The sequence below is a fragment of the Panthera tigris genome, chromosome B4 (assembly GCF_018350195.1).
Source record: "Panthera tigris isolate Pti1 chromosome B4, P.tigris_Pti1_mat1.1, whole genome shotgun sequence".
Lineage (NCBI taxonomy): Eukaryota > Metazoa > Chordata > Mammalia > Carnivora > Felidae > Panthera > Panthera tigris.
Genome location: NC_056666.1, coordinates 74960843 through 74988318, shown reverse-complemented (window position 1 = coordinate 74988318; position 27476 = coordinate 74960843). Strand labels below are relative to the sequence as shown.

The window sequence follows — 27476 nt, the reverse complement described above, 5'->3', positions numbered from 1 at the left end:
TAGGAATTTGGGCATTGGAATAATTTCCCTCCCCCTCACTGCCAGTGCACACAAATGATTTCTAATCCAATGTTTACTCTGTTCTTGAGGTCCCCTCCTCCCATTAGTCCCTCAGTGGAACCAGGACACCTTCTCCGTTTTCTCCTTCTTTGCCCTGCTTCCACAGTCCATCGTGCAAATATATCCTGTTCAATACAGACTGAAGTTTCTGTCACTCAGAACAGAGTGATCCATAAACCTGGAAAAGAAAGAGAGGGTCTCAGATTCAGCCAGGCCAGGCTGGTGTGTGTGTGGTGGTGTCCTTAAACATAGCTCCCAAGACTGCCTCAGGGCAGAAAGGGCAGGGGCAGTAATGAGGAAGTAGGGCTGCTGCCTATGAATGGTGGTTGGAGGGTGGGAGACAGCAATGAAGGGAGTGGAAACATCCCTGGACCTCACAGGAGAGCTATAGATACTTGTCTTGTGCTTGCTCCAGAAGTCCTATCCACAAGATGAAATACACAGACATAAACAGATCTTTAACTTCTTTGAATGCCACCACTGCCCAGATTCTGGGGCCAGCTTTTCCTGGTAAGATCCAAACTTTGTCTTCTATTCCCTAACTCTTAGTAGAGTGAAGCAGTCTCTAAGGATGGAGTACTTCCCTTTGCCTCCCCACCCTTACCCATCCCAGCCCAACCTGGTCATTGGGCTTTTAATGAGGCAGTGGCGGGGGCTCCGGATCCATGGCATGGTTTCTTCTGGGCGCACTCCTGGATCATGGGACCGCCAGAAGCTGAAGTTCTGAGCATCAGTCAAGGGGACTCTGAAGACCTGATTGGGGACTGAATGTTGGGGAAGGGCAAGTTATCCAATTTTTTCAAGTTCTTTGCTCCCCCATGGCAGTATAAGCCCAGCCTAGCAACTGGGCCTGACCAGGTGCTGAAGAAGTCCTGGGAATCTGGTCACCACACCCATCTTCATTTCCGGATTCCAGCATCTAATACCCTTCATGGTCAGTTGAATCAGTCTTGGTTCTTCCTGCTGTTACTAAGCCCATCTCCAAGAGAGCTTTCCCAAGTGCTAAGATGGTGGAAAAACAAGTGGCCAACCCCTTAGGGAAATGTGCAAGATGGGTCTACTGGCTCTTCCCCCTTGCTCTCAGGCTTAATCATTCTCATTCCCTTCCCTCCTCTCTGAAAAAAATTGCTTCCTTTTCTCATTCCAGGTAATTCTCTGAAACTCAGCAATGAGTACCTCATACTTAGGTACTGCTAATAGAGTCACTTATCAAGTGTCTATTATGTTCTAAATGTATTAGGTGTTCTTAAGATTTTGAATAGTGTATCAGACTTTCCTAGGTTTTTTTGTATTTTTATTCTTTACTTGGATAAATCTAATTATACCACTGTATAAAATTTGTATATTCTTTAAGCTTAATTATAGCCTAATATCCTGGCTATATGGTCTTTATAATCATTATTTTAAAAAAAAATCCCTAATATACCATTTGAGTAGATGTTACATGTTTTACTTAGTTGTTTTCCTCTTGATTAATAGTAAGCTCTTAAAAAGAATTTGCTGTTAGGAATAACTCTTAGATACTCCTCTTCACACATATGTCTCTTTAAATTTCTGAAAGTATCTTAGTTTTCTGAGTTAAACTTTAATTTTTAGATAACTATGGATTCATATATAGTTGTAAGAAATGATAACATAAGATCCTGTGTACCCTTTACTCAGTTTCTCCCAATGGGAAAGGTAATTGGCCTTTTATAGTCATGTTCTCCCACCCCTTCATTGGCAATCAATAATGTGTTCTTCATTTCTATAATTTTGTCATGTGAAGAATGTTATATAAATGACATTGGGGGGACTGGCTTTCTTTACATGGCATAACTCTTTGAAGATTCCTAGTTCTCACATGTATCAGTAGTTTGTCCTAGAATCTTTTTTAAATGTACATTTTCTCTAACTTTTATAACAATGCTAGAGTATGATTCCCATTTTCACATGGTTCAGTGAGGTTAAGTGGTTAAAGGAACTTGCCCAAGGTCACACAACCTGTTTGGAGTTTAAACTCCATTCAAATTCCAAAGCTAGTGCTTGGTCTACCACTACTCACAGGCATAGCATATAATATAAAAAGTACTGTCTTATCTCATTTTGTTGTGATCCTCACAGTTCCATAAGTTCGGTAGAGCAGGCATTTTTTCCCCCCTTTTTTTCCTTAACAAATGAGCAAGCGTAAGTGACTACCCAAGGTGAGACACTTAAAACTAGGACTCAAATATGGGGCTTCAGCTTCCAGTCTGATTCAATTTTTGTTTTATCTTGCTCACCCCATTCAAGTCTACTTTCTCCCTCCTTTTCTCAGCCCCCCTTCTTGGCTATTTTTTTTTCCCCTTGCCCTAAAATCATGCCCCACCACAGCCCAGCCATTCTTTATGAACTCAGGCATATCTGTTCTGCCCCTAGCATAGTGCCCACTCCAAGATACTTACATGTCTTTAACAACACCTTCTTTATAGCTTCATGATACCTTGTGTGGCTATTCTGGTGTACGGAATAATTCCCATCTTCTGAGATAATACGGGGAAGCCTAGTTGGCACTGGTTCCTTCTGGTCTGAAACAAGAAGCAGACTTGTTATAAATACTTACAAAGTGGGGCTCTTTGGTTTTCTGAGTCTCTGGTCTCCATACCAACCAGGCACATGGCAGGGGTCTCTCCTAGCCACTCAAATCTGATCTCAGATCTCAGAAGTCAATTCACAATGCCTGTGTCAGAAGGGAGGGAGAGGGAACCGATCACAAGACATCCCTCACCCTTCTCTTGCTTCTCTTCAACTCCTGGGTTTTGAATGGCTTCCTGCTGGAATCAGGATATTGACAGACCCTTAGGGTTAGTGCAGGTGAAAAAGGCCCCTTATCTGGATGGACACCTATTTCCTGGGATTGGCATATTTGAAGAGCTTTAACTGGTCTAATAGGGAAAGTTATGTTTGAGCTAAGTCTTGGAGGATAAGAAGGAGTCCATGGGACATAGTGGTATCAAGAAGAGCATTCCAGGCAGCAGGATAGCAAGTGTGTAGAAGATAGAAGTATGAGAGAGGTTTCAGCTTGCTATTGATTTAGAGCCTGATTTGTGCTTGGCAAAATGGAGAGGGGCAGGGAAGGGGCTAGAAAAGTGGTAGAGAGTAGGGTAGGGTAAGGTAAGGTATGGTAGAGTAGGGCAGTATATATTTTATGTTTTTATTTTATTTTTGAGAGAGACAGTGCGAGCGGGGAGGGACAGAGAGCAGGAGACAGAATCTGAAGCAGGCTCCAGGCTCTGAGCTGTCAGCACAGAGACAGACGCAGGGCTTGAACAGACGGACTGCAAGATCATGACCTGAGCCGAAGTTAGACACCCAAGTGACTGAGCCACCGAGACGCCCCTAGAGTAGGGCAGTATAGACCTAGCATTCTTATGGGGGGTTAGGAATCCTCTCTGAGGCAAAACTGGAATCGCACTATGGAGGCTGAAAAGACCAGAACTTCCTTACCCAGGTCTAAATGTTTGTGTCTCCCCTAAACTCCTATATCAAAAACCTAATTCCCAAGGTGATAGTATTTGTAAGTGGGGTCTTTAGGAGGTGATTAGGTCATAAGGGTAGAGCCCTTAAGAATGGAATTGGTGCCCTTCTAAAAAAGGCCTCAGAGAGGTCTCCCCTTCCACCACATGAGGGCACAATGAGAAGGCTGCAAACTGAAAGAAGGCCCTCTTCCTGACCAGGCTGGCACAGTGCTCTTGCACTTCCAGCCTCCAAAACTGTGAGAAATACATTTCTGTTGTTGATAAGCTACCCAGTCTATGGCGTTCTGTGATAGCAGCCCAGATGGACTAAGGTACAGCCTCTCTTGCAGCTAGGGCATAGGCAAAGAGTTTTAGCTAGGCCAAACACATCTGCCTCAGATTCGGAATCAAAGATGAGGCTGCAAAGAAGCAGGGGCTGTGTAAAGTCTTTTTCTACTAATGGGAAGTTGCAGCAGCGAAGCTACCTCTTCTTTCTAGCAGCAGCATCCAGAGCCCAGTGTCCTTGGTGTCTGCGGTGTCTGCTACAGTACTGAATGCAGCAGTGTCTATGCCAGCCAGGTCTGCAGCATGATTCTGAACATTCTTTCTGGTTATTAGCCACCAAACCTGGTTCTCTGTTCCTTTTACAGCTCTATGCACTTACCGATATTCTTTTTAAAGAAATTACCTTATTGTAAAATTGATGTAAAAGTAGTTGTATATATTTAATATGTATAACTGAATGAGTTTGGAGGTAAGTAGACACCTGTGAAACCATCGCTGCAATCTATGCCGTAAACCTTATCCATCCCCTCCAAAAATTCCCTCCTGCCCTCTTTATTGTAATTTATTTTGTGATAAGAACATTTAACAGGAGATCTATGCTTTTAGGAAAATTTTAGTATATAATACAGTATTAACTGTAGGTTCTATCTGTACAGATCTCTAGGACTTACCTTTTTTAAATAACATCTTTTTTTTAATGTTTATTTATTTTGTGTATGTGTGAGAGAGAAAACATCCCAAGCAGGTTCTGCACTCAGTGCTGAGCCCGATCTCACCATCGAGATCATGACCTGAGCCGAAATCATGAGTTGGATACTCAACTGACTGAGCCACCCAGGTGCCCTTAGGACTTATATAACTGAGACTTTGCACCCTTTGACTACTACCCCTCCACTTATCCCTACCCCCAGCCTCTGGCAACCACCATTCTAGTCTCTGCATCTGTAAGTTTGATTATTTTGGATTTTTCACGTAAGTGATATCATATAGTATTTGTCCCTTGTTGGCTTATTTCACCTAGCATGTCTTCCAGGTTCACCCATGTTGTTGCAAATGGCAGGACTTCCTTCTTTTTAAAGGCTGAATAATATTCGTGCGCCCGTGTGTGTGTGTGTGTGTGTGTGTGTGTGATCATATTTTCTTTATCCATTTGTGTATTGATGGACATTTATGTTGCTTCCATGTCTTGGTTATTGTGAATGATGCTGTAATGAACATCAAAGTGCAGATATCTCTTTGAGACCATAATTTCAATTCCTTTGGGTATATACCCAGAAATAGGATTTACTTTTACTTTTTTAAGGAACCTCTGTACTGTTTTCCACGCACTGCACCAATTTACATTCCCATGAACAGTATACAAAGGTTCCCCCCCTTTTCTCCACATCCTCACCAACATGTTATTTCTTTTTAAAAGTTTACTTATTTAGAGAGAGAGAGCAGGGAAGGCGCAGAGAGAGGGGGAGAGAGAATCCCAAGCAGGATCCACATTGTCAGCATGGAGCCTGGTGTGGGGCTAGAACTCACAAATCAAAATCAAGAGTCAGATGCTTAACCAACTGAGCCACCCAGGCACCACCCGCCCCCCTTTTGAAATAACAGCCACTTTTACAGGTGTGAGGTGATATATCATTGTAATTTTTTAAAATGTTTATTTATTTTTGAGAGAGAGAGGAGAGAGAACAGGGAGGGGCAGAGAGAGGAGACACAAAATCCAAAGCAGGCTCCAGGCTCTGAGCTGTCAGCACAGAGCCTGATGTGGGGTTTAAACCCACAAACCATGAGATCATGACCTGAGCCAAAGTCAGACACTTAAACCGACTGAGCCACTATGCACCCCTCATTGTAATTTTAATTTGCAATTCTCTAAAGATTAGTGATGTTGAGTATCTTTTCATATTCCTGTTGGCTATACATGTGTCTTCTTTGGATAAATGTCTACTCCAATCTTATGTCAGTTTTTTAATCAGATTTTTTTTTCTATTGAGTTACAGGAATTTACTTTGAATATTAATCCTTTATCAAATATACAGTTTACAATGGTCTCCTCTCATTCTGTGGGCTGCCTTTTCGTTTTGTTGATTGTTTCCTTTGCTGTGCAGAAGCTTTTTGATATTATCCCACCAATATTTTTTTTAATAAATTCATGTTCTGCTTAAATAGGCTAGATTTGGCTTGCATCTCAGACTCCTGAGCTTGTCAGGAACTGGAAGCCATTCTCTCCAGAAATTGTTGTGATCGCTGACTCACCTCTGGTACAGAGTGGGGATGCTACCTGTCTTCTGGAGTTTTTCCCTGGCTCCTGCTTTCCCCTTCATTCTGGCTTGACCCCATTCATTCGTTTCTGTCCTTCCTCCCCAACTTTTGCTCTCTGGTGGAAATCTTCTTTCACATTCTCTCTCATACCACCAGAGTGATGCACTGTTTGAATCCCCTCTTTGCCAATTGAGGATTTGGACAGGTGACAGAATATTGAGTTCTGAATTCCAAGCCTGAATTGAGCCTGGGGGCTGATTTGTACTTCATCACAGATTACCACAATAAGGGGCCAGTTCCTGGAAATAGTGTCATTTGACTTTGGGCAAGGTGGGGGTGGCAGAATGTCTGTGGCCAAGTACATGTGGACTGAGGAGAAAGAGCAAGACCATATTCCTAGTGGGCAAAGGGACCTTGACTGAGAGTAATTATTGGTCTGGGTGCAGGTAATGGTAGGAGCTCTTTATCTGGTCCTGAGGTCTCTTACTGATTGTCCTTAAGGGTACAGCCAGGTCATGTTCTCTATTTAATCTCAGTTTTCAAGTAGCAGGCTCCCAGCTTTCCATATAAGTGGTTACTGTGTGTTTGGAGGTGTGCTGGACAGTATCTCTCATTTGGATGCCTTCCTCCTGAATCAAGCACCAGCTGGCATACTCTTTGGATGGGGTTTTTGGCAAACTGGAAGATATTTTTGGTAACCCATAATTTCCCCCAGCTGCCAACTTTTGGAAGCCACCTGGGGTGAAGGGTGGTGAGCTGTAGGTAAAAATCATGCCACAGCTACTGTGAATGGGCATGTTGAGGTAGAGGGAGGCAATGAGTTCTTATAAGCAAACTATACTGTGGCAGAGTAGATGAACCCATCATTTTGTTGGTAGTGTAACAGAGGTTCTTCATCCCCCCAGTTAATACTACGCTCCATATAGTTTTTGGTGGTACAAAAGGCCCTGATGGTTTCTTCTAGAACTGGGCCATAAATTGGGAGTTTCCATAAGACCACATCTTATACTTTGAATGTATCATGAAGGACATTGGGGTGGTGCAAAGGTACTTGGATGGATCCTCCACTTACCCAAATTATTGTTGCAGGTTTCTCAATACTACAGGCTGCATAGGGCCACTGTTATCCACTACTTTGCCTATTGCCCCCGGTTAGTTGGAACTAGGAGTGACTGGTCACAATGTTTTCAGGTTCAAGAATTTTTAGAATGGGTCTACCTCAATGGCTGCTAGAATTCTGACTTGTAGATTAGGATATTTGCTTGACCATTCCAGATGCTTAGTACATAGTGGTGATAATATCTAACACACATTACTTGCAAGTTGGTATTGCTGTAAGCACAGTAACAGCACCCTGACTAGAAATTCACAGATCAGTTTGAGAGAAAATGTTGTGGTATTTTACATAAAAAATGACTCCTATCTAGGATTTCCTATCAGATTCTGGGCATTAATACCTTGAAGTTGGCTGGAGCAATAACATAGACTGAAATTGGCTGAAGGCAGTTTGAAGTGTTTGGAAGACCATCTTGATTTATTGTCTTCATTGACACAAGAACATCGTCAGTGCATTGGGAGGAAGTAGACAGGAGCATAAGACCAGGGAACCGGGCACATTTTACATATGGGGGCAGTTCCTTTGCCTCCATGTCCAAAAATATCTTCCTCAAAGTCGTGCATTTGTTCAGGATTCTGAACACAGGGGAAGTAGATGGGGTATGGGATAACAGACCTACTGCTGGCTGCAGACTGCTGATATAAAAGGGACTACATGGATCTTCTAGAGATGATAACAATAAACCAAATGAATAACAAATGTGCTCGGCACAACTATAAGAGGTAGGTACTATTATTATCTTATTTTACAAATGGGGGAAAAGAGTCCCGGAGAAGTTTACTAATTTGCCCAAGTTCACTAAATTAGCATATGGCAGAGACATGAATATAACTCAGTATTTTGGATCCAGAGCCCAGGCTGTTAACCACCACACTAACCTGTTCTTGAAATCATCTATTCAGGGCTTCCAGGCAAAACAAAGGACTAAGGGAAAACACAAACTGATAAAACTGGCCTCTTGTTGGGATCCCTTGTGTACAGCTCAGTGGGGGTCCTGTCAAAGGTATCTGCTCACCAGTGTTGAGTTGGGTGTGGCACATGATCTCATTATTTCATTCTAAAGGCAGATCCCCAGGGGCGCCTGGGTGGCTCAGTCGGTTGAGCGTCCGACTTCGGCTCAGGTCATGATCTCGTGGTCCGTGAGTTTGAGCCCCGCATCGGGCTCTGGGCTGACAGCTCAGAGCCTGGAGCCTGTTTCAGATTCTGTGTCTCCCTCTCTCTCTGACCCTCCCCGTTCATGCTCTGTCTCTCTCTGTCTCAAAAATAAATAAAAACATTAAAAAAAAATTAAAAAAAAATAAAATAAAATAAAGGCAGATCCCTGCCTCCTTGAGCTCCACTGAAATGTGGAGTATCATTTCCTATGACCGGCATTGGGGAAGCAGAGGATTGAACCTGGTTGGCCACTCTGCAGTAGACTGGACCAGTGCCAGTGCAGAAAACCAGTGGGGAAAGGCTGCGGTCCCATAGAAAAAGTGGCCTATCTGCTGCTATACAGACATAGTCACCCACCTTGGAGGTGCCTCCTTCTTAGGCTTTGGCAGATTATAGTTATGAGTAGCCTGAGTATCTTCTCTAGTTTCAGGTAGATAGGGGATGATGGTCTATAGCAGCTACAAGATGTATGGGTTGTTTCCAAGATACATTTCCTTTTTATTATTTTTAAAAATCTTTTTCAGAGACAGTGCACACATGGTGGGCAGGTTGGGGGCAGGGGAGGAGCAGAGGGAGAGGGAAAGAAAATCTTAAGCAGGCTCCACACCCAGGCCCTGTGCGGAGCCTGACACGGGGCTCGCTCTCACAACTGTGAGATGATGACCTGAGGTGAAATCAAGAGTCAGACACTTAACTGACTGAGCCACCCATGTGCCTCCAAGCAACATTTCTCTAACTTCAGTAAATTTATACATTTCGAAAGGCAGAGGGGTTTATAGAGGCTTTGGGCAATTCATTCTTGGTTGAATTGTGCCATTCAAACTGCCATTTGAAAAGCCAGAACTACAGTGCCCTCTGCTGGAATCTAAGAATGGCATCCCCAGCTGTCTCCCAACAGGTGGGTCACCAAACAGGCAGTTGGGAAAGATCAGAAGACCTAGAAGACTGATCAAGAACATTCCAGCCAGGGTGGGGAAAATCATCTAATATCCTCTGACAGGATCCAGAAAATGAGAATGCAAGTGAGAAGTGCTCAGCTTTTACCATGCATTTGAGGCTTACTCTTTCTTTGAAGAGATTATTTAGACGGGAGCCCAGGTGGCTCAGTTGGTTAAGTGTCTGACTCTTGATTTTGGCTCAGGTCATGATCTCTCAGTTCATGGGTTCGAGCCCCACATTGGGCTTTGTACTGACAGCACGGAGCCTGCTTCGAATTGTCTCCCTCTCTCTCCGCCCCTCCCCCACTCAAGTTCTTTCTCTGTCTCCCAAAAATAAACATTAAAAAAAAAAAAAAAAAAAGAATTGGGAGAGCAGCTCTGAGTACTCAGTGAATTCCTCTGGGAAGAGGAATGATAAAAGCAGCAGTGGAGGAAGATGTGTGGAGCTTGTACGTCACTGTGTCTGGCTAGAGGGCAGTTGCTAAAGTCTGGCAGGGAACTGTCATTTGTCTCAAGACAAAAACAACAATAATCTCTTCCTACCACCCCTCCCATCAACTTGCCTCTGAGACTCCTATCAGTGGGAAATGTCCTGAGTGTAGATTTGTGTTATGATGAGGTTTAGACTGACATTGGGTTTTCATGCAACAGGACAACGGAGTTGCCTCATCAAAGGGCCAAATAAAAGTTAATTCGTCTGAATTCAAGACAATGAAACTCTGGACTAAGAGGACTCCTCAGGTATGAAGCTTAGACAGGAGAGCAGAGTTCAAAGCAGGTGGTGAGACAGAGTCTGCAAAGCAAAGGGCAGATATAGGGTCATGCTCCCCAGGGAGGGGAGAACAGAGAAGGTAAAACTTAGGCATTCCAAGAGACCAGCACATAAGGTGAACAAATTCTGGAAGCTGGACCGAAACTGCAGGGGCCACCAATATTAGGATCAGGAAGAATGAATCTGGGAGGGCAGGAATCTACTGATTGGTGGACATGTGAGTTCTGGTCACTGGTGAGGGGTGCTCTTGTGCGGATAGCTGTAACTGGAGGAAAAATCCTTTGAAGCCAGCCAGTAGTTTTTGCTTCTCAAGGAAACTTAATAGTTAAAAATATTGCTTTCCAGATACCCTATCCTGGCAAGTATGTCTCAAGAAGTAAACAAAGATATTTCGGTCATAGGAAAAGTATGTATTCCACATGTATATACTAACATATATTACGGTTTGTAACTTTTCCTCCAGTCACCTATTGTACAGTTTTGTGTGCTAGGTCTTATGTGTATTACATACATTATTTCATTTCATTTAATCTGCACAACAGATCTATAAGGCATTATTATCTCCATTTACAGGCAAGGAAACTGAGGCACTCTGAATTTGCTTAGTGTGAGTTAGCCCCCTGAACATGAACAACCCTGGATACCTGATAAAACTGAGTTATGAAGTCAAGGATAGACCTAAGTATGCTCCCCACATCCCTTTGGTTTTTCTATTTTAGTTCTTTATCAAGAGGAAAAGAAAGGAAGGAGGCAGAGACTCACAGAATATTTGGTTACATGTGTTGACTCACCTCTATGAGTTTCCATTATGACTATAATAAGGAAAGCTTGAGTGGGCCCTTTTGAGTAGAATGTTAATACAGTCACACCTACAGGAGAAAAAAAAAAAAACCTATCTTTCTTTAAAGAAAAATTGTGAATGACTTAAAAATATCCTTATAATAAGAGTATTAGAAGTTTTAATATTAATAGGTTCATTTTTATGGTTGCTGTTAAAGCCCTAGGTGATAGGCAAGGTTAAGAGTGTGGTTAATTTGAGCATGGAGAACAGGCTCAAGTGCTAGTGCAGGTGAACAGAAAAGGGTCAAGCCACTTGAGTGAATGTGTTGACATGGTGAAATCAGCTAGATAATCATTCTAAAGACAAGTGAGGATTACAAATCAGTCCTGCAAGATTGTTTGGATTGTGGAACTAAGGGGGAGCAGAGTCAGGAACTGTGGGTTCTTGAATTAATGGACATATCAGTCGGGATTAGGAAGACTGAGGCAAGCAAGGTAGATGTAGGCTTGCTAACAGCCAAATACAATGTTGTGTCTTATCCATACTCTTCCTGCCCCTTCCTTGTTAATTCCCCAAACCAGTTTTTGAATAATAGAAACAAATGGGGCAAGTTCCCCATTATGGTGGTCTACAGGCTCAAACCTCTCCCAGCGGACCATATACTGCAAGCAGCCTCAGTAGTACCAGGAGTCAGAATGATCTGAGCCCTCTTGCACTCTTCTGTTGATGTGTTAAACAAGATGAGAGCTAAGAGAACAGCAACATGGTAAGTGGATATGAACATTGGTGACTAGATACAAGCAGTTTCAGTGGAATGATTGGGGCAAGAGCCTGACTGGCATGAGTTCAAGAGAATGGAGGGGCGTCTGAGTGGCTCAGTAGGTTAAGCATTGGACTTCAGCTCAGGTCATGATCTCATGGTTCGGGGGTTGAGCCCCGCATCGGGCTCTGTGCTGATAGCTTGGAAACTGCGCATGCTTCAGATTCTGTGTCTCCCTCTCTCTCTCTGCCCCTCCTCTGCTTGAGCTCTCTTTCTCTGTCTCAAAAATAAACAAACATTAAAAAAATTAGAAAAAATAAAAAAGAGAATGGAAGGAGAAGAAATGGAGTCAGCAAGACCAGACAACTCTCTTGAGGAATTTTTCTGTATAGGGAGCAGGGAAATAGGAAATATAGGGCTTTAAGATGGAAGAAATTGTAGCATGCATGTATGCAGATAGGAATGACCAGGGACAGAAAAATTGATGCAATCGAGTGCAAATAGTATTGGAGTAGTGTCCTTGAACAGGCAAAAAGATGGGCTCTGATGCACAAGTGGAGGGGTTGGTCTTAATAGGTGTGTGGACCGTTCATTCATTACAAGACAAATATGGACACAGAAGCATGTAGATGGATAGATGTGGTTTGTGTGAGGTTGTAAGAAATAATCTACTTGCTTCTGTTTTCGCAATGAAAACTGTGAAATAGAAAACAAGTCATTATCTGAAAGTGAAGCTAGAGGAGGAAGTGTTGGAAGTTTGAGGAAAGAGAAGGTATGAAGAGGCCTCCAGGAGACAGTACATGGAACAAGGAAATGTAGTCTGACTTCTGGGCAGCCATAAAGGCCCACTTGAGTTTAGTGATTATGAATTTAAAGTGAGGCCTATCAGCATGGTTGTTTTTCTCTAGCTGATGAGTACAAACTACTCTTTCTAGGAGTTGTGGTATAATCAGGGGTGGGAAGGAGGAGAGAATGGTGGAGAAAGAAATGGGAATAATATTTTCAGGGTCAAGGGAGGGTCTTTCCTTCCTTCCCCCCCACCCCCCTGCAAAAGGTTGCAGAATATTTGGATACTTATGGAAATGATTTATTTAGGAGGAGGAAAACTGAAGGAGAGGGAGATAATTTCAGGAGCAAAATCCTTGAGTAGGTGAGAGGGGATGAGATCCAGTGCACAAATGGAGTCATTTCACTCACTGTGCTAGAGGGAAGTTACAGATGCAGTGGAATGTTAGATGTGATGATGGAAAGTCTCTTCTGATTGCTTCTATTTTCTTAGTGAAACAAGGAGCAAAGACGTTATCAGCTCAGAATGAGGATGGGAGAGGGGTTTTAAAGACTTGAGGAGGAAGAGATGTGAAATAATTGCCTTGAGGAGTAGGGGAGTGACTAGAGAAATATAATAGGATTGTCAGGCAGTCCTGAGTGCCCATCTGAGGTTTGCGGTTACAGTACTAATCATTCTAGAAAGACTAAATGTCCTCGGAGGAGAGCCAAATACATGAACCTTTGTCCTGATAGGTTTCCCTGGAGCTCAACACTCCAACTTCCTGGAGTTTCACAGCCTTATACTAAGCTCCTAGTCAGCCTAGTGTGCCCCAGACCTTGGCCACATGGGCCCACACTTCAGCTCTGAGACAGCTCAAAAGGCTTCAAGGAAATACTAGAAATAGAACATATTTTCTACTAAATGGAATTTTAGGTAGAAATCTGAATGACATGGTTGAAGCCATGGCTTCAACCACGTTGCCTGAATGTCATTGTGGAAAGGGTAGTAGTGCCAGAAATATTGTTCTAAGTTTCCTTTTATTATGAGGTCATGAATGATGGGCAGAGTGCATAGATATTTCAGGATGTGCATGATTTATTAAAACGGCTTGTCAGAAGTGGGAGATGGGTTACAGGCTTCTGGCGGGGATGCAGTGAGAGCAGTCTGTGATCAAAGTGGGTGCAGGTGCTTTGCTATAGTTTTGGCCTTGAATTGCTTCTAGATTTTAAAATTTTCTATGAAGATAAAGCAAGGCTGGGTTGTTCTGATTCTTCAGGGTGTTGCTCAGACATTACCTCCTGGATTACTTTGTTTAATAAAGTGGGCCTCTCCAATAAATAAACTTTAAAAATAAAAGGGGCACCTGGGTGGCTCAGTCGGCTGAGCATCCTACTTCAGCTCAGGTCATGATCTCACAGTATGTGAGGTCGAGCCCCACATTGGGCTCCACGTTGACAGTGCAGAACCTGCTTGGGATTTTCTCTCTCTGCCCCCCTTCTCTGCCCCCTTCTCATGCTTTTTCTCTCTCTCAAAATAAATAAACTTATTCTCCATTTTGAGATCTGCAAACTCAGTTGCCTGTAAGAGCCAGACAGATGTTTATGAGTAAAGCAAATTGAATAAGAAACCTGTCCCATCTAACAAGGCAGCTGCTATTTGCTCTGGCTGTTTGTGGTTACATGGGAATTTAAGGCCAGTGTGGCCAGTTCTAATTTTTTAAGAGGCAAGAATGTGGATTTTACATAAAATCTTTTATTTTATTTTCATTTATTTTTTTAAATGTTTATTTATTTTTGAGAGAGAGAGAGAATGCACACTCGAGTTGGGGAGGGGCAGAGAGAGAGGGAGACAGAGGATCCAAAGTGGGCTCTGCACTAAATACAGAGAACCAATATGGAGTTTGAACTCACAAACTGTGAAATCATAACCTGAACTGAAGTGGGAGCCACCCAGGCACCCCTTAATCTCCTAACTTTTAAATGTTGGTCCAAAATTTTTGAAGAAAAGAACAATGCAAGCTGAGCCTGGCCTCTAGTCAGCAGTTTATAACTTCTGATCTATTGCATTACCCTCCCCTTATTTCCTCCCTAGCACTTGTTATAATCTGTGAACATCTTGTTTATTTACTTATTGTCTATTAGTCACTGTTGTATTTCCAGTGTTTAACACAGTACTTGGCACAATCAGTTCCCAATAAATAAATATCTGATGTTAGATGAGAAGGGGAGTCTGGATTGGTGCTTTACTTGGGAGCTTTTTATATATTCTGAATATTATTATGTATATGAGTTATACACATGAGGATATGTATGTATATATGTATATATTCATATATACACACATCTTTGTATGGCCAATATTTTCTCTCAATCTCTTTCTTTTTAACTTTAATGTCTTTTGTTACACAATTTACAATTTTTTGTCTAGTACAAATTTTTGTCAATCTTCTTAGGCTTCTAGGCTTTATGTCCTATGAAAAAAGTTTTCCAAGACCATCCTAAGACTGTAAAAATATTATTTCCTCTAATGTTTCTATACTTTTGTTTTATAGATTTAGCTCTTTAATCCATCTGGAATTTATTTTTATGTATGATGTGATGTGGGAGGTCTTTATTATGCTTTCATTCTTAATTTACAAAGTGTGTTTTTTCAATGTTTATTTTTGAGAAAGAGAGAGAGAGAGAAGGTGCAGAGAAAAGGGGGACAGAGGATCCAAAGCAGGCTCTGTGTTGAGAGCCCAATGTGGGGCTCAAACTCAGGAACCGTGACATATGACCTGAGCCAAAGTCGGACATTTAACCAACTGAGCCACCCAGGCATCCCTACAAAAAGTTTTTTAAAAAATATCAAGGGGCACTTGGGTGGTTCAGTCCGTTGAGTGTCTGACTTCAGCTCAGGTCATGATCTCATAGCTCGTGAATTCAAGCCCTGCATTGGGCCTGTGTTGACAGCTCAGAGTCTGGAGCCTGCTTTGGATTCTGTGTCTCCCTCTCTCTTTGCCCATCCCTGCTCATGCTCTCTCTCTCTCTCTCAAAAATAAACATTAAGCAAAAATTTAAAAATGTCAAATGCCTGGGGCACCTGAGTGGCTCAGGTCATGATCTTACAGTTTGCGGGTTTGACCCTGTGTCAGTCTCTGCACTGACAGTGCAGACCCTGGAGCTTCCTTCAGATTCTGTGTCTCCCTCTGTCCCTCCCCTGCTTGTGCTTTCTCTCCCTCTCTCTCAAAAATAAATAGACATTAAAAAAAAATCTTAAAAAAATATATCAAATGCTTTGGCATGCCTGGGTGGCTCAGTTGGCTAAGTGGCCCACTCTTGATTTTGGCTTAGGTCATGATCTCATGCTGTGTGAGATCAGGTCTGTGTCTGGCTCTGCACTGACTGTGTGGAGCCTGCTTGGGATTCTCTCTCTCCCTCTCTCTGCCTTTCCCCTGCTTATGCACACACAGTACTCTCTCTCTCTCAAAATAAATAAACTTAAAAAAATATCAAATGCCTTTTTAGTTCCTAGTGAGATAGTTGTACATATCTTTTTAATTTGACATAGGTATGATATATCAATCTTTTCCAATATTAAGTCATCATTGTATTACTGGAATAAGCCCTACTTGGTGGTAGATGACTATCTTTAATACATTCTTGAATTTGATCTGTCAGTGGGATTTGTCCATTTATACTTACATTGGTCCATGGGTTCCTCTTTTGTACTATATTCTATAGTATGCTTTATATTATTTTATCAGTTTTGTGTTAGTGTGATAGAATAGTTTTCATTGCTTTTCGTGTTTTAAAAAATGGAATTATAACTTAAACTTTTGAAAAAACTTCCTATCAAAATTGCACTCACAGACTTTTTTTCATGCAACTGTTTAGCAAGTTTTTCTCTTGTGATCATTGACTTAATATAGGTTTATACTTATTTATTTTATATTTGTCTTGTAATCCAAACATTTACCAAAAAAACTCACAAACTTTTCACTTTCTTGATGGCATCCTTTGAAGTACAACATTTTTTTTTTTCATTTTGATGAAATCCAATTTATCTATCTTTCTGTCACTTATGCTTTTGGTATCATATCTTAGAAACCACTGCCTAATCTAAGGTCATGAAGATTTTTCTTTCAACAGTTTGAAGTTTTACCTCTTATATTTATGTCTATGATCCATTTTGAGTTAACTTTTGTATATGGTGTGATGTGGAGTCCAATTTCATTCTCTTGCAAGTGAATTTCCAGTTTTTGCTGCATCATTTGTTGAAAAAATAATTCTTTTCCTATTAAATTGTCTTGGCATTCTTGTTGAAAGTCTATTGATCACAAGTGTAAGGGTTTATTTCTAGATCTCAATTCTATTCTATTGATCTATCTATATGTCAATCCTTATGGCAGTATCACATTGTCTTGATTAGTGTGGCTTTGTAGAAGATTTGAAATTGGGAAGTATGTTCTCCAACAATGTTATTTTTCAACGTTGCTTTGATTATTCCGAGTCCTATGAATTTCTATGTGAATTTCAGGGTACTTCGTCAGTTTTTGCTAGGAACCATCATCTTTGGCACAAGGAATTCTAAGAAGCTAAGCTACACCTGGAAAGGGAGCTCTAATCTATCCCTCTCCTACATGCTAGCTCAGCTCACATAGTGAATTTGGCAAACATTCAGGAATCTCCAACTTGGTCCAAGACAAAGTTATCTAAGTGTCTATTAGTAATTAATTCTTTAAGATTCCTTAATTTCTGGGGCACCTGAGTGACTCAGCTGGTTAAGCGTCCAACTTCAGCCCAGGTCATGAGCTCATGGTTTGTGAGTTCGAGCCCCTCAACAGGCTCTCTGCTCTCAGCACAGAGCCCACTTTGGATCCTGTCTCCCTCCCTCTCTGCCTCTCCCCCACTCAGGCTCTCTCTCTCTTAAAAATAAATAAACATTTTCTTCTTCTTTTTTTAATGTTTATTTATTTTGAGAGAGAGTGCACGAGTGAGGGAGGGTGAGAGGGGAAGGGGCAGAAAGAGAGGGGAAGAGAGTCCCAAGCAGGCTCCATACTGTCAGCTCAGAGACTGATGTGGGGCTTAATTTCACCAACCATGAGATCATTGACCTGAACCAAAATCAAGAATTGGACGCTTAATGGACTGAGCCATCCAGGTATCCCATAAGATCCTTGAATGTCTTGATTTTTTTTTTCTTGAGGTATTTTAGAACATAAAATGTGAATAACTCAATATTATAAATAGTAGAAGATCCACTGAATAGGACTGCTAAGTAAATTAATGTTCTTCATTTCCTCTGAAAAACATTAAAAGATGCCTGCAACATTTCAGTTGCAGCTGAGAGCTACTCTTCAGCATATCTGCATACTTCTGCTCCCACAAATTAAACTGTATGGTTACTGGTTACCATGAGGCAGTAGTGTGGTCCGCCCCCCCCACCCCCCCGCCAAACAATTTATGCTGGGTTATTTTGTAACTGCAATTTTACAGTTTTAAAAAATATTAAACTAATAGATTATGTGTTAAAAAAGAGTAGTGAATTATACAAAAAGTAAGTTGAATGTTTTAGAAAAACTCAAAACTTAACAAATTACTGTAAGCCTTGAGTTAAAATAGATTTGAGTTAGAAAATTACCATTTTGTAGCTATCACGAAATAGTATCACTCAGAACTGCCAATAGATACTAAAACTAGTGGATGGAAGTTTGATGAAGAATATGGTATTATGCGGAGTTTGGGTGGCTCAGTCCATTAAGTGTCTCACTCTTTATTTTGGCTCAGGTCATGATTTCATGGTTTGTGGGTTCAAGGCTTGTGTCAGGCTCTGTGCTGACAGTGTGGATGCAGCCTGCTTGGGATTTTCCTTCTCTCCCTCTCTCTCTACCCCTCCCCTGTTCACACTCTCTGTCTCTCAAAATAGATAAATAAAGTTTAAAAAAAAAAAACTTAAGAAAAAAAGAATAAGGTATTTACATTTTTTTGAGTATCTTCCTGGAAAGTACTACAAATTATAAAACAAAAATAATAATGACAAATTACAACACAAAAATAATAACTTGACAGTGGAGAAAACTGGCAAACACCACCTTAATCAAAAGGTCAGTTAACATCACCTATAAAGGGCAAAATGACATTAGGGACCTCCTGATGTGACCTACTGAAGACATACTGTTGCTTATTCCTGCCAAAAATATTTATACCCAATCTAATCATGAGAAACATCAGCAAACTCACATTAAGGACAATTCTACAAAATATCTTATCTGTACTATTAAAAAAAATAAGTATCAATGTCATGACACACAAAGGAACTGAGCAATTGTTCCAGATTAAAGGGGACTAAAGAGGTATGCCAACTAAATGCAATGCTGATCCTTAATCAGATCTCTGAAGGAAAAATTTTTCTCTAAAGGACATTAATGGGACAACTGGAAAAACTGAAATATAGACTATAGATTAGATAATAGTATTGTATCAATGTTAAAATTTGCTGAGTTTCAAACCTATATTGTGGGTTGTTATCTAAGACAATAAAATACAAACTGAGGGGCACCTGGGTGGCTCAGTCGGTTAAGCATCTGACTTCAGTTCAGGTCATGATCTCACTGTATGTGAGTTCAAGGCCCACATCAGGCTCTGTGCTGACAGCTCGGAGCCTGGAGCCTGCTTCATATTCTGTGTCTCCCTCTCTCTCTGCCCCTTCCCCACTTGTGCTCTGTCTCTCTCAAAAATAAATAAACATTAAAAAAGATTTTAAAAAATACAAACTGAGATGTCTGGGGATAAAGGAATATAATATGAGCAACTTATTCTCAACTAGCTAAGACAGAGAAAGAGAGGGAGAGGGAAAGAAAATGTGGCCAAATAAAATTGGCTAACTTGGATAAACAGTATAGGGAATGTGTACTAAACTTACAACTTTTATATCATTTTGAAATTATATCACCAAAGAAAGTTTTTAAAAAATAATTAATTGACCATATAAGTTTATTTCCTTTCTCTCTCAAATTTGCTAAAATGACATCAAAATAACAACAACGGCATTAACCTTCAAGGGCAAAGAGAGAGTAAGGATAAAACAGCAGATGATACATTTCAGTGGAAATATCTTTTGGAAAATGGCAAGTGGACAGAGGGGTAGTAACTAACCTTTCAGAATGGGAACAGTTCTAACTTAAGTTTCTACAGTGGAGGATAGAACTAGAATTGGGCCGGGGTGCCTGGGTTGCTTAGTTGGTTGGACATCTGACTTGGTTTTGGCTCAGGTCATGATCTCAGTTTGTGAGTTTGAGCCCTGCATAGAGCTCTGAGCTGGCAGTGAGGAGCCTGTTTGAGATTCTCTCTCCCTCTCTCTCTCTGTCCCTTCCCTGCTCATGCTTGTTCTCTCTCTTGAAATAAACATTTAAAAATTAAAAAAAAAAAAAAAAGAACTAGAATTGGGTTATTTCATCTGAGAGGTTCAAACTTTATAATGTAACAGCTACCACAGAAGGCAGGAGTAAAGAATAGGTCTGAGAACAGGAAGGTGGTAACTGAAACTTTGTCTACAGAGCATGCACCACAAGCAGAAAAACCACTTAGCCCAACAAGGAGATAGAAGATTTCTCTGCCCAGCAATCTCACTTCTGGGTATATATCCAAAGGAAATGAAAAAAGGATCTCAAAGAGTTATCTTCACTCTCATTTTCATTACAGCATTATTCACAGTAGCCAAGATGTGGATACCTAAGTGTCTGTCAGTGGATGAATGAATAAGGAAGATGTGGTGTGTGTGTATATATGTGTATGGTAGAATATTATTTAGCCATGAGAAAGAAGGAAATCCTGCCATTTGCAACAACAACACGGATAGATCCTGAGGGCATGATGCTAAGGTAAGTTGGACAGAGAAAGAAAAATACTATTATGATCTCATACATGGAATCTAAAAAAGCTGAACTCATAGAAACAGAGTAAAATAGTGGTTACCAAGGGCTGTGGGGTGGGGGAAAGAAATGTTGGTTGAAAGATACAAACTTCCAGTTTTAAGATGAATAAGTTCTGGGGATCTAATGTACAGCATAGTGATTATAGTTAATAATACTGTTTTATATGCTTGAAAGGTGCTAAGAGAGCAGATCTTAAACGTTCTTACCACAAAAAAGAAAGGTAATTATGTAATGAGATGGAGGTGTTAGCTAATATTATTGTAGTAATCACTTTGCAGTATATATAATCAAATCAACATGTTGTACACCTTAAATTTACACAATGTTATATGTCAATTACATCTCAATAAATTGGGGAAAAAAGACTTCTTTGGGGAAAGTGAATCTAAGAGGCACTGCACTCCTAGCCAGGATTCACTGTGAGGGATGGCATATGGTGGAAGACCAAAAATCTGATGATTAAGTGAAAATTCAGATCCTCATAAGTGTGATTCTCAATACTCCCTTCTCCTGTCCTGGTCCTAGCATTATACCCAAGCCCCAGAGAAACAATTATACGATTCTTCCTGGAAAAATTGTAGCTATCCAGAAGAAAGCTCACAGTGAAGACCACAATAGACAATTCCCGCCCTAGGCTTTTAGTCAGCTTTTAGTTCCTCACTCTTAAATTATAATGGAGAGCCAAGGATCATGAATTGTTTGACAAGAGTCATCAATGAGAAAAAAAAGGTCATAGGAAAAATAACTCAGAGGAGATGGAGCTAATGCAGGGAACAGAATTTCAAATAAAGTATAATATCCATGAAGAAAAGAGAAAAGATATGCACAAGGAAAGCCAGATAACCAAAAATGGCCCTTGGAACTTAAATACAGTAACCAAGATAAAATGTTCTGATACAAAGGTGTGGTGTTTTCCACATATGTCCACAACTTCTTCACTATTTCTTCAAGAAGTAGAGCTTATTTCCCCTCCCCTTAAGCATGGGCTGCATTTAGTGACTTTCTTCTAACAAAAAGAATAAGGTGGAAGAGATAGTCACTTCTGAGACTAGGTCATAAAAAGGCATTGTGGCTTCCTTACTCTCTTGGATCACCTGCTCTGCAGTTACCTCCCACGTGAGAACACTGCAGCAGCTTATGGAGAGGCCCATGTGGTGAGAAACTGAGGTGTCTTGTCAACAGCCAGAGAGGAACTGAGGCCTATAGCCATCAGATGACTGCAGCCCCTGCTGACATCCTGTTTTCAACCACATGAGAAACCCTGAGCTAGAACTACCTAGCTAAGTTGCTCCTTGGATCCCTGAGTCACAGAAACAGTGAAGTAATAAATGTTTGTTAAGCCTCTGTTTTAGGATACTTTGTTACATAGAATAGATAATTAACACAGAAAGTTGGAAGATAAAGTTGGGGAATCTCCCAAGGAATGCATTTTTAAAAACCCAAAGAAAATAAAGAGAATGATTAGTGAGTTAGAGAATCAGCTCAGAAGGTTTTTTGTTTTAATTTTTTAAATTTACTTTTTGGGGGGGGGGGCAGAATCTTAAGCAGGCTCCAGGCTCAGCACAGAGCCCAAAGTGGGGCTCAATCCCATGACCCTGGGATCATGACCTGAGCCAAAATCATGAGTTAGATACTCAACCAACTGGGGCACCCAGGTGCCCCTCAGCTCAGAAGAATTTATAGTTGACAAATGGAAGTTCCAAAAAGAGGGAAGAGAGAAAACAGAGAATAAATTAATAAAAGACAGTTTCCTAGAAATGAAGGGCACAGGAGCACCTGGGTGGCTCAGTCGGTTAAGCATCCGACTTGGGCTCAGGTCATGATCTCGTGGTTTGTGGGTTCGAGCCCCACGTTGGGCTCTGTGCTGACACCTCAGAGCCTGGAGCCTGCTTCAGATTCTGTGTCTCCCCTTCTCTCTGCCCCTCCCCTACTTGTGCTCTGTCTCTCTCTGTTTCTCAATTATAAAGAAACATTAGAAAAATTTTTTAATAAAATATTAAAAGAAATGAAGGGCACAAATTTCCGGATTGAAAAGGTTCATGAAGTATCTACTGCAATGAATGAAAAAAGACCTACAGCAAATTGCATCATTATGAAATTTATTACTTTGCAGTCCTAGAAGTCAGAAGTCTGGGCAGGCTTGACTGGGTCCTCTGCTTAGTTTCACCAGGCCAAAATTAAGGTGTTGGCTGGGCTGGGGTCTTATGTGAGGCTCCAAAAAAGAATACACTTTCAGGCTCATTCAGGTTGTTGGCAGAATTCAGTTTCTTGTGGTTATAGGGCTCAGCCTTGCTGACTGTCAGCCAGACCACTCTCAGCTCCTAAATGCCACCCACATTCTTTGGCATGTGGCCCCCTCCATTTTCAAAACCAGCAATGATGTGTCAAATTCCGCTCGTGCTTCTAATCTCTGAATTCCTCTTTTGCTGGTAACTGGAGGAAACACTCTGCTTTGAAAGGGCTTGTATAATTAGGTTAGGCCCACTCAGATAATCTCCCTTTCTCCATATAAAGTAACAATCATGGAGTGTTATCCATCATATTCAGAGGTTCCACCCACACTCAAAGGGGAGGGGATTATACAAAGGTAAGATTCATTGAGGGTCATTCCGAGAATTTTGCCTACGGCAAACCTAAAACTGTGACATAACTATACCGGAAAAACCAGGATGGGAGAAGAGAAGCACGGGGTATATGGTATAAGAAAGCTAAATTCTCAACTATCATAACAGGAAAGCAATATATCATAGCCAAAAATGGATAAATCAATACATACCATAAAAGCATATTCTTTAAAAATAGGAAGGTTAAGTACCAAAGAAACAACTGGAAGAGTTCAAAATTTGTCTCTGGAGACTGGAGGTGAGAGGGTAGAGTAGGGGATTCTTATTTTTCATTGTAAACTTTTAGCACCATTACTTTTTTGTTTTAGTTTTTAATTTTTAGAGAGAGAGCATGCACAAGCAGGGGAGAGGGGCAGAGGGAGAGAGAAAGAATCTTAAGCAGGTTTACACTCAGTGCGGAATCCGATGCAGGGCTTGATCCACGACCCTGGGATCATGACCTGAGCTAAAATCAAGAGTTGGACGCTCAACTGACTGAGCCACCCAGGTGCCCCATAATATTAGTCTGAAAAAGAATTACAAAGATAACTTTTAAGTATTTCTGATTACACATGAGGAAGATAACTAAAAGGTTTGAAGAATATCATAAAAATCATAAAATTTGCAAATGCCTGACTCCACTTTAAAAAGACCCAAATGAGGGGCACCTGAGTGGCTCAGTTGGTTAAGCGTCCAACTTCGGCTCAGGTCATGCATGATCTCACCGTTCGTGGGTTCAAGCCCTGCATCAGACTCTCTGCTGACAGCTCGGAGCCTAGAGCCTGCTTCAGATTCTGTGGCTCCCCCTTTCTCTGTTCCTCCCCTGCTCATGCTCTATCTCTCTCTTTTCTCAAATAGAAATAAAGGTTAAAAAAAAAAAAAAGAAAATTATAGATGATGCATTGCAGGGGCAAAGAAAGGCATGACAGTCATCAATGGACACAATTTCAAAGAAATGGAATTGGCACCATGTCAAAAAAATTGGTGAATCTACAGTTACACATATTAAGTGAAACTAAAATGTATAAGGTATGTATCTTTTCTTGATTTCTCAATCTACAATGTAATCTTTGACCAACTATTTGTCCAGAAGAGTCTACTGTACAACTGACCCTTGAACAACACAGGCTTAAACTGCATAGGTCCACTTATATGTGGATTTTTTTTTGTCATAAATATACTACAACAAAATATATACAAATATATTTTCTCTTATGATTTTCTTAACATTTCCTCTTTCCTACATTGACTATAAGAACACAGTATATAATAAATTTACAAAATATGTGTTAACTGGACAGTTTATGTTCTTGGTAAAGCTTCTGGTCAACAATAGGCTGTTAGTAGTTAAGTTTTGGGGGAGTCCAAAGTTACATGCAGATTTTTTACTATGTGGGGGATCAGTGGCCCTAACCCCTACATTGTTCAAAGATCAACTGTAATTATATTCAACTTGTATTATATAGTATTTATTAATTGATCTAAGCTTGCTAGCTTGACATATATTGGCAGGTTTATACCAGGGATCTGTAGTTGGTGGTCAGGAGTTTATGGATTAGGTTAGCCACACTCCAGGGTTATATGGACCACAATTAGTTTAACGTGCCTCCTGGAAGGATGGAATCAGTGGTAACTAGTTACCTTGCCAAATGGTGATTTCACTAAATTCTTGTCACAGAACTGAAACATCCTAGTTTTCTATGGAGTAATAGGATGTGGATAGACTTATATCACTGGGTTTCATCAATAACTCCAGCAAAGTTTGAGTTTTAAGCACAGGAAACATCAAACTATTGTTTTGATATCTGCATATAAGAGACCACATAATAATGACTCTGTGCGTATGAGAGAGAGACAAAAAGAGAGAAAGAACCCACCCAGTTACTTTTCCCCATGCTTGCAGAACACCACTTTGAGGGTGGAGAACTGTAACTTTTTGGGAAGTTGCCCAGGGGCTATGAGAGAAGGTTATAAGGCATTGACTCCATTGAAGAGTTCCCAAATCAACAATTCTGGACATTAGCTGAGCAAAAAGTTACATTCAGCTCCAGTGAATGGTAGGCTTCTGGCAATCTTGAGAACCACCTGTTAGAGAACAGTGAGCCCACCTGCCATTCAAACTCAGGGTTTAGGAGTTAACAGATTTTCCTAGAAAGGCTGATCATCAATCATTTGTACAGTTGCCTGCTCACAGCAAAAGACCTGTATAATTTTCTGTAATTTTCTTTTGTTGTAGCATATTTGTAAAAAAAAATCCACATATGAGCAATATGTGTTTGACAATTTGGAATCAAATTTCGGCTCTATCACTGATCTTGGGTAAATAAGTTAATAACCTCTTTGGGCCTGTTTCCTTATTGATAAGAAGAGAATAGTAATACCTACCTCGCAGGCATGTTGAGAGAATTAAATGGAATCATGCATGAGGGTGTAAAATTGAGGGGGGAGGGGGAAACAACTTGTAGGGGTGACAAAGCTGATGTACAGTCTTACTTTTTAAAAAAAATTTTTTAATATTTATTTTTGAGAGAGAGAGAGAGAGAGATTGGGGGAGGGGCAGAGAGATGGGGACAGAGGATCCAAAGAAGGCTCTAAGCTGACAGCAGCAAGCCTGATGTGGGGCTCGAACTCATAACTATGAGATCATGACCTGAGATGAAGCTGGATACTCAACTAACTGAGCCACCCAGGCACTCCTGTCCAGTCTTCCTTCTAACCTTACATTTTAAGCCAACAATTTGGCTAAGCCTACAGCCTCTGATAGTCTGCCACTGGAATGAAAAATATTGGGTAAGCAGATGATATCAGAATACATCTCTATTACCCCATAGGGGACTTCAGTTTTATAAAGTGAAGTCTTTTTTTTCTGCCTAGCCTACGATGAAATTAATCAGAAATGAGACTCAGGCCTCTTTGGATTGATACCAGGTCTTATTTACTGGAGTTTAGGTAGCGAACTGGGTAGAAAAACCCTAGGCTTGGGGCTTAGTTCCCTTAATGGTGAGAAGTCCCATCTAGTAGGGGCAGGCAGGGTTGAAGCAGCCAGGAGAGGCCTATTTTTGGCCTGGAACAAAGAAAATTTATGGCTTAAGCCAAATGTGTTTCTCTGAGAGAGGGTGAGGAGCTCCTTATTTGGAGACAATGGCGGCCCCATGGCATAATGCTGGGACACAGCTGGGTGGAGGCCAGTGGGGGAGGGGTGGTGTAGGGGTATTAAGGAATTTCTAGAGTTCACCAGTGGGACCCTTTGTACAAACCATACCTGAAAGGTGGGTATGTAAAAACAGAGCTTTTCTGATATCATTAGAAAGAGGAAAGAGAGTGCCAATAGAGGCCTATACAGGATTAGTCTCTCTCAACCTTAACTTTGTGCTTTATACTTACCCCACCCCCTCCCTTCACCCCAATAAAACTTTGCTTTACGACCTGCCTACACTTAATTTCCTTCACATATGTTCTCCATTTTTCCTGAAATGCCCTGTCCCATCCATTTCTGTGCTTTTAAACAATTCATCTTTTAAGACCTTAACCAATTATCACATTTCCTCCAAAGCCTCCTCTAACTTCTTGTTTTAGAGATGATCAAATATCATTTATTAATTTATTTACCTACAAGTATTTATTAATTGTATTATGTATTCTTGCATAATACATAGTGTATTATGTATTAGGCATTACTAGGCATTGTGAAGATAATACAATTGGGTATTTACTCACTGCCTATTAAAAATCCTTCAATGGTTCCCTATAAAGTTAAAATTCTTAGCATGGCTAACAGCATCCTCCATTTTCTGGCCCCTGACAAGTTTTGAAGGCTTACTTCTCAGCACTTGTCTTCTTTACACTTTATCTATACCCAAGGAGTTCACTTAGTATGGCTCTCTCTCAAGTCTCTGTTCCTTTGTGCAATATTCCCTTCTTGTCTACTTGGTGACCTCCAATCATCTCTTAACTCTTAGTTCTGGGAGCATTTCCTGTGTGAAGTATTCTCTAAAGGATTCTCTTGTGCTCATTCAAATCCAATAGTATCAGGTACTTCCTCTTTTGTAGTTCCAAAGCATTCTATATTTAATTTATTCATACACTATATTGCAAATTTTTTGTTTGCATATTTATCTTTATCCAGCAGCCACTTTATGGCAGAGACCTCCTATCCATCTTTGTTACCCCAGGCACCAATATAAAGCCTGGCACAAAACTGTACTTAGTAAATGTTAACTAAATGAACAAATGAGTGAGAATACATTTATTCTGTTGAACAAACTGAATGTCTCAACATGGATATTAAATGACAGAAGAGGGAAGCTGAATGGATAATCTCCCTACTCCATAATTTTAACTATAGAGTAATTGTTAATTGTGGGGGATAAAGCTCTAACTCAAGGTAGAAAAAGAAACGGCTTAGAAGAAGCTCTTCTATATCTACCACCAGCTCTTCTCCTCCACCCTGTATTCCCCTTACTTGTTTCTTTAGTTGCGTCCCTTTTCTTGTTCCAAAAGGAATTTTGATATCCCAATAGATATAAGTTGAAGAAGGCCATCTTAGCTCCTCCCTGTCCTCTTCTGGAATGTCCAGGCTGGAGCACTGG

General features: G+C 40.8%; 1 protein-coding gene across 2 annotated transcripts; it reads right to left on the bottom strand.

Annotated features, from left to right (window-relative positions):
- Positions 1–55: 55 nt before the first annotated feature.
- TEX49 (testis expressed 49) lies at positions 56–27476 on the bottom strand. 2 transcript variants are annotated; one of them, XM_042992197.1, is made up of 5 exons: positions 27350–27476; positions 10851–10928; positions 2484–2606; positions 680–824; positions 56–238 (listed from the first exon to the last, which is right to left on the bottom strand). In XM_042992197.1, exons 1-5 carry the CDS (start codon positions 27426–27428, stop codon positions 190–192), a joined length of 474 nt encoding a protein of 157 aa, XP_042848131.1. In that variant the 5' UTR covers positions 27429–27476; the 3' UTR covers positions 56–189. The 2 variants fall into 2 exon arrangements, with proteins under 2 accessions (XP_042848131.1, XP_042848132.1); XM_042992198.1 differs by lacking the exon at positions 10851–10928 and having other exon boundaries at positions 27350–27474.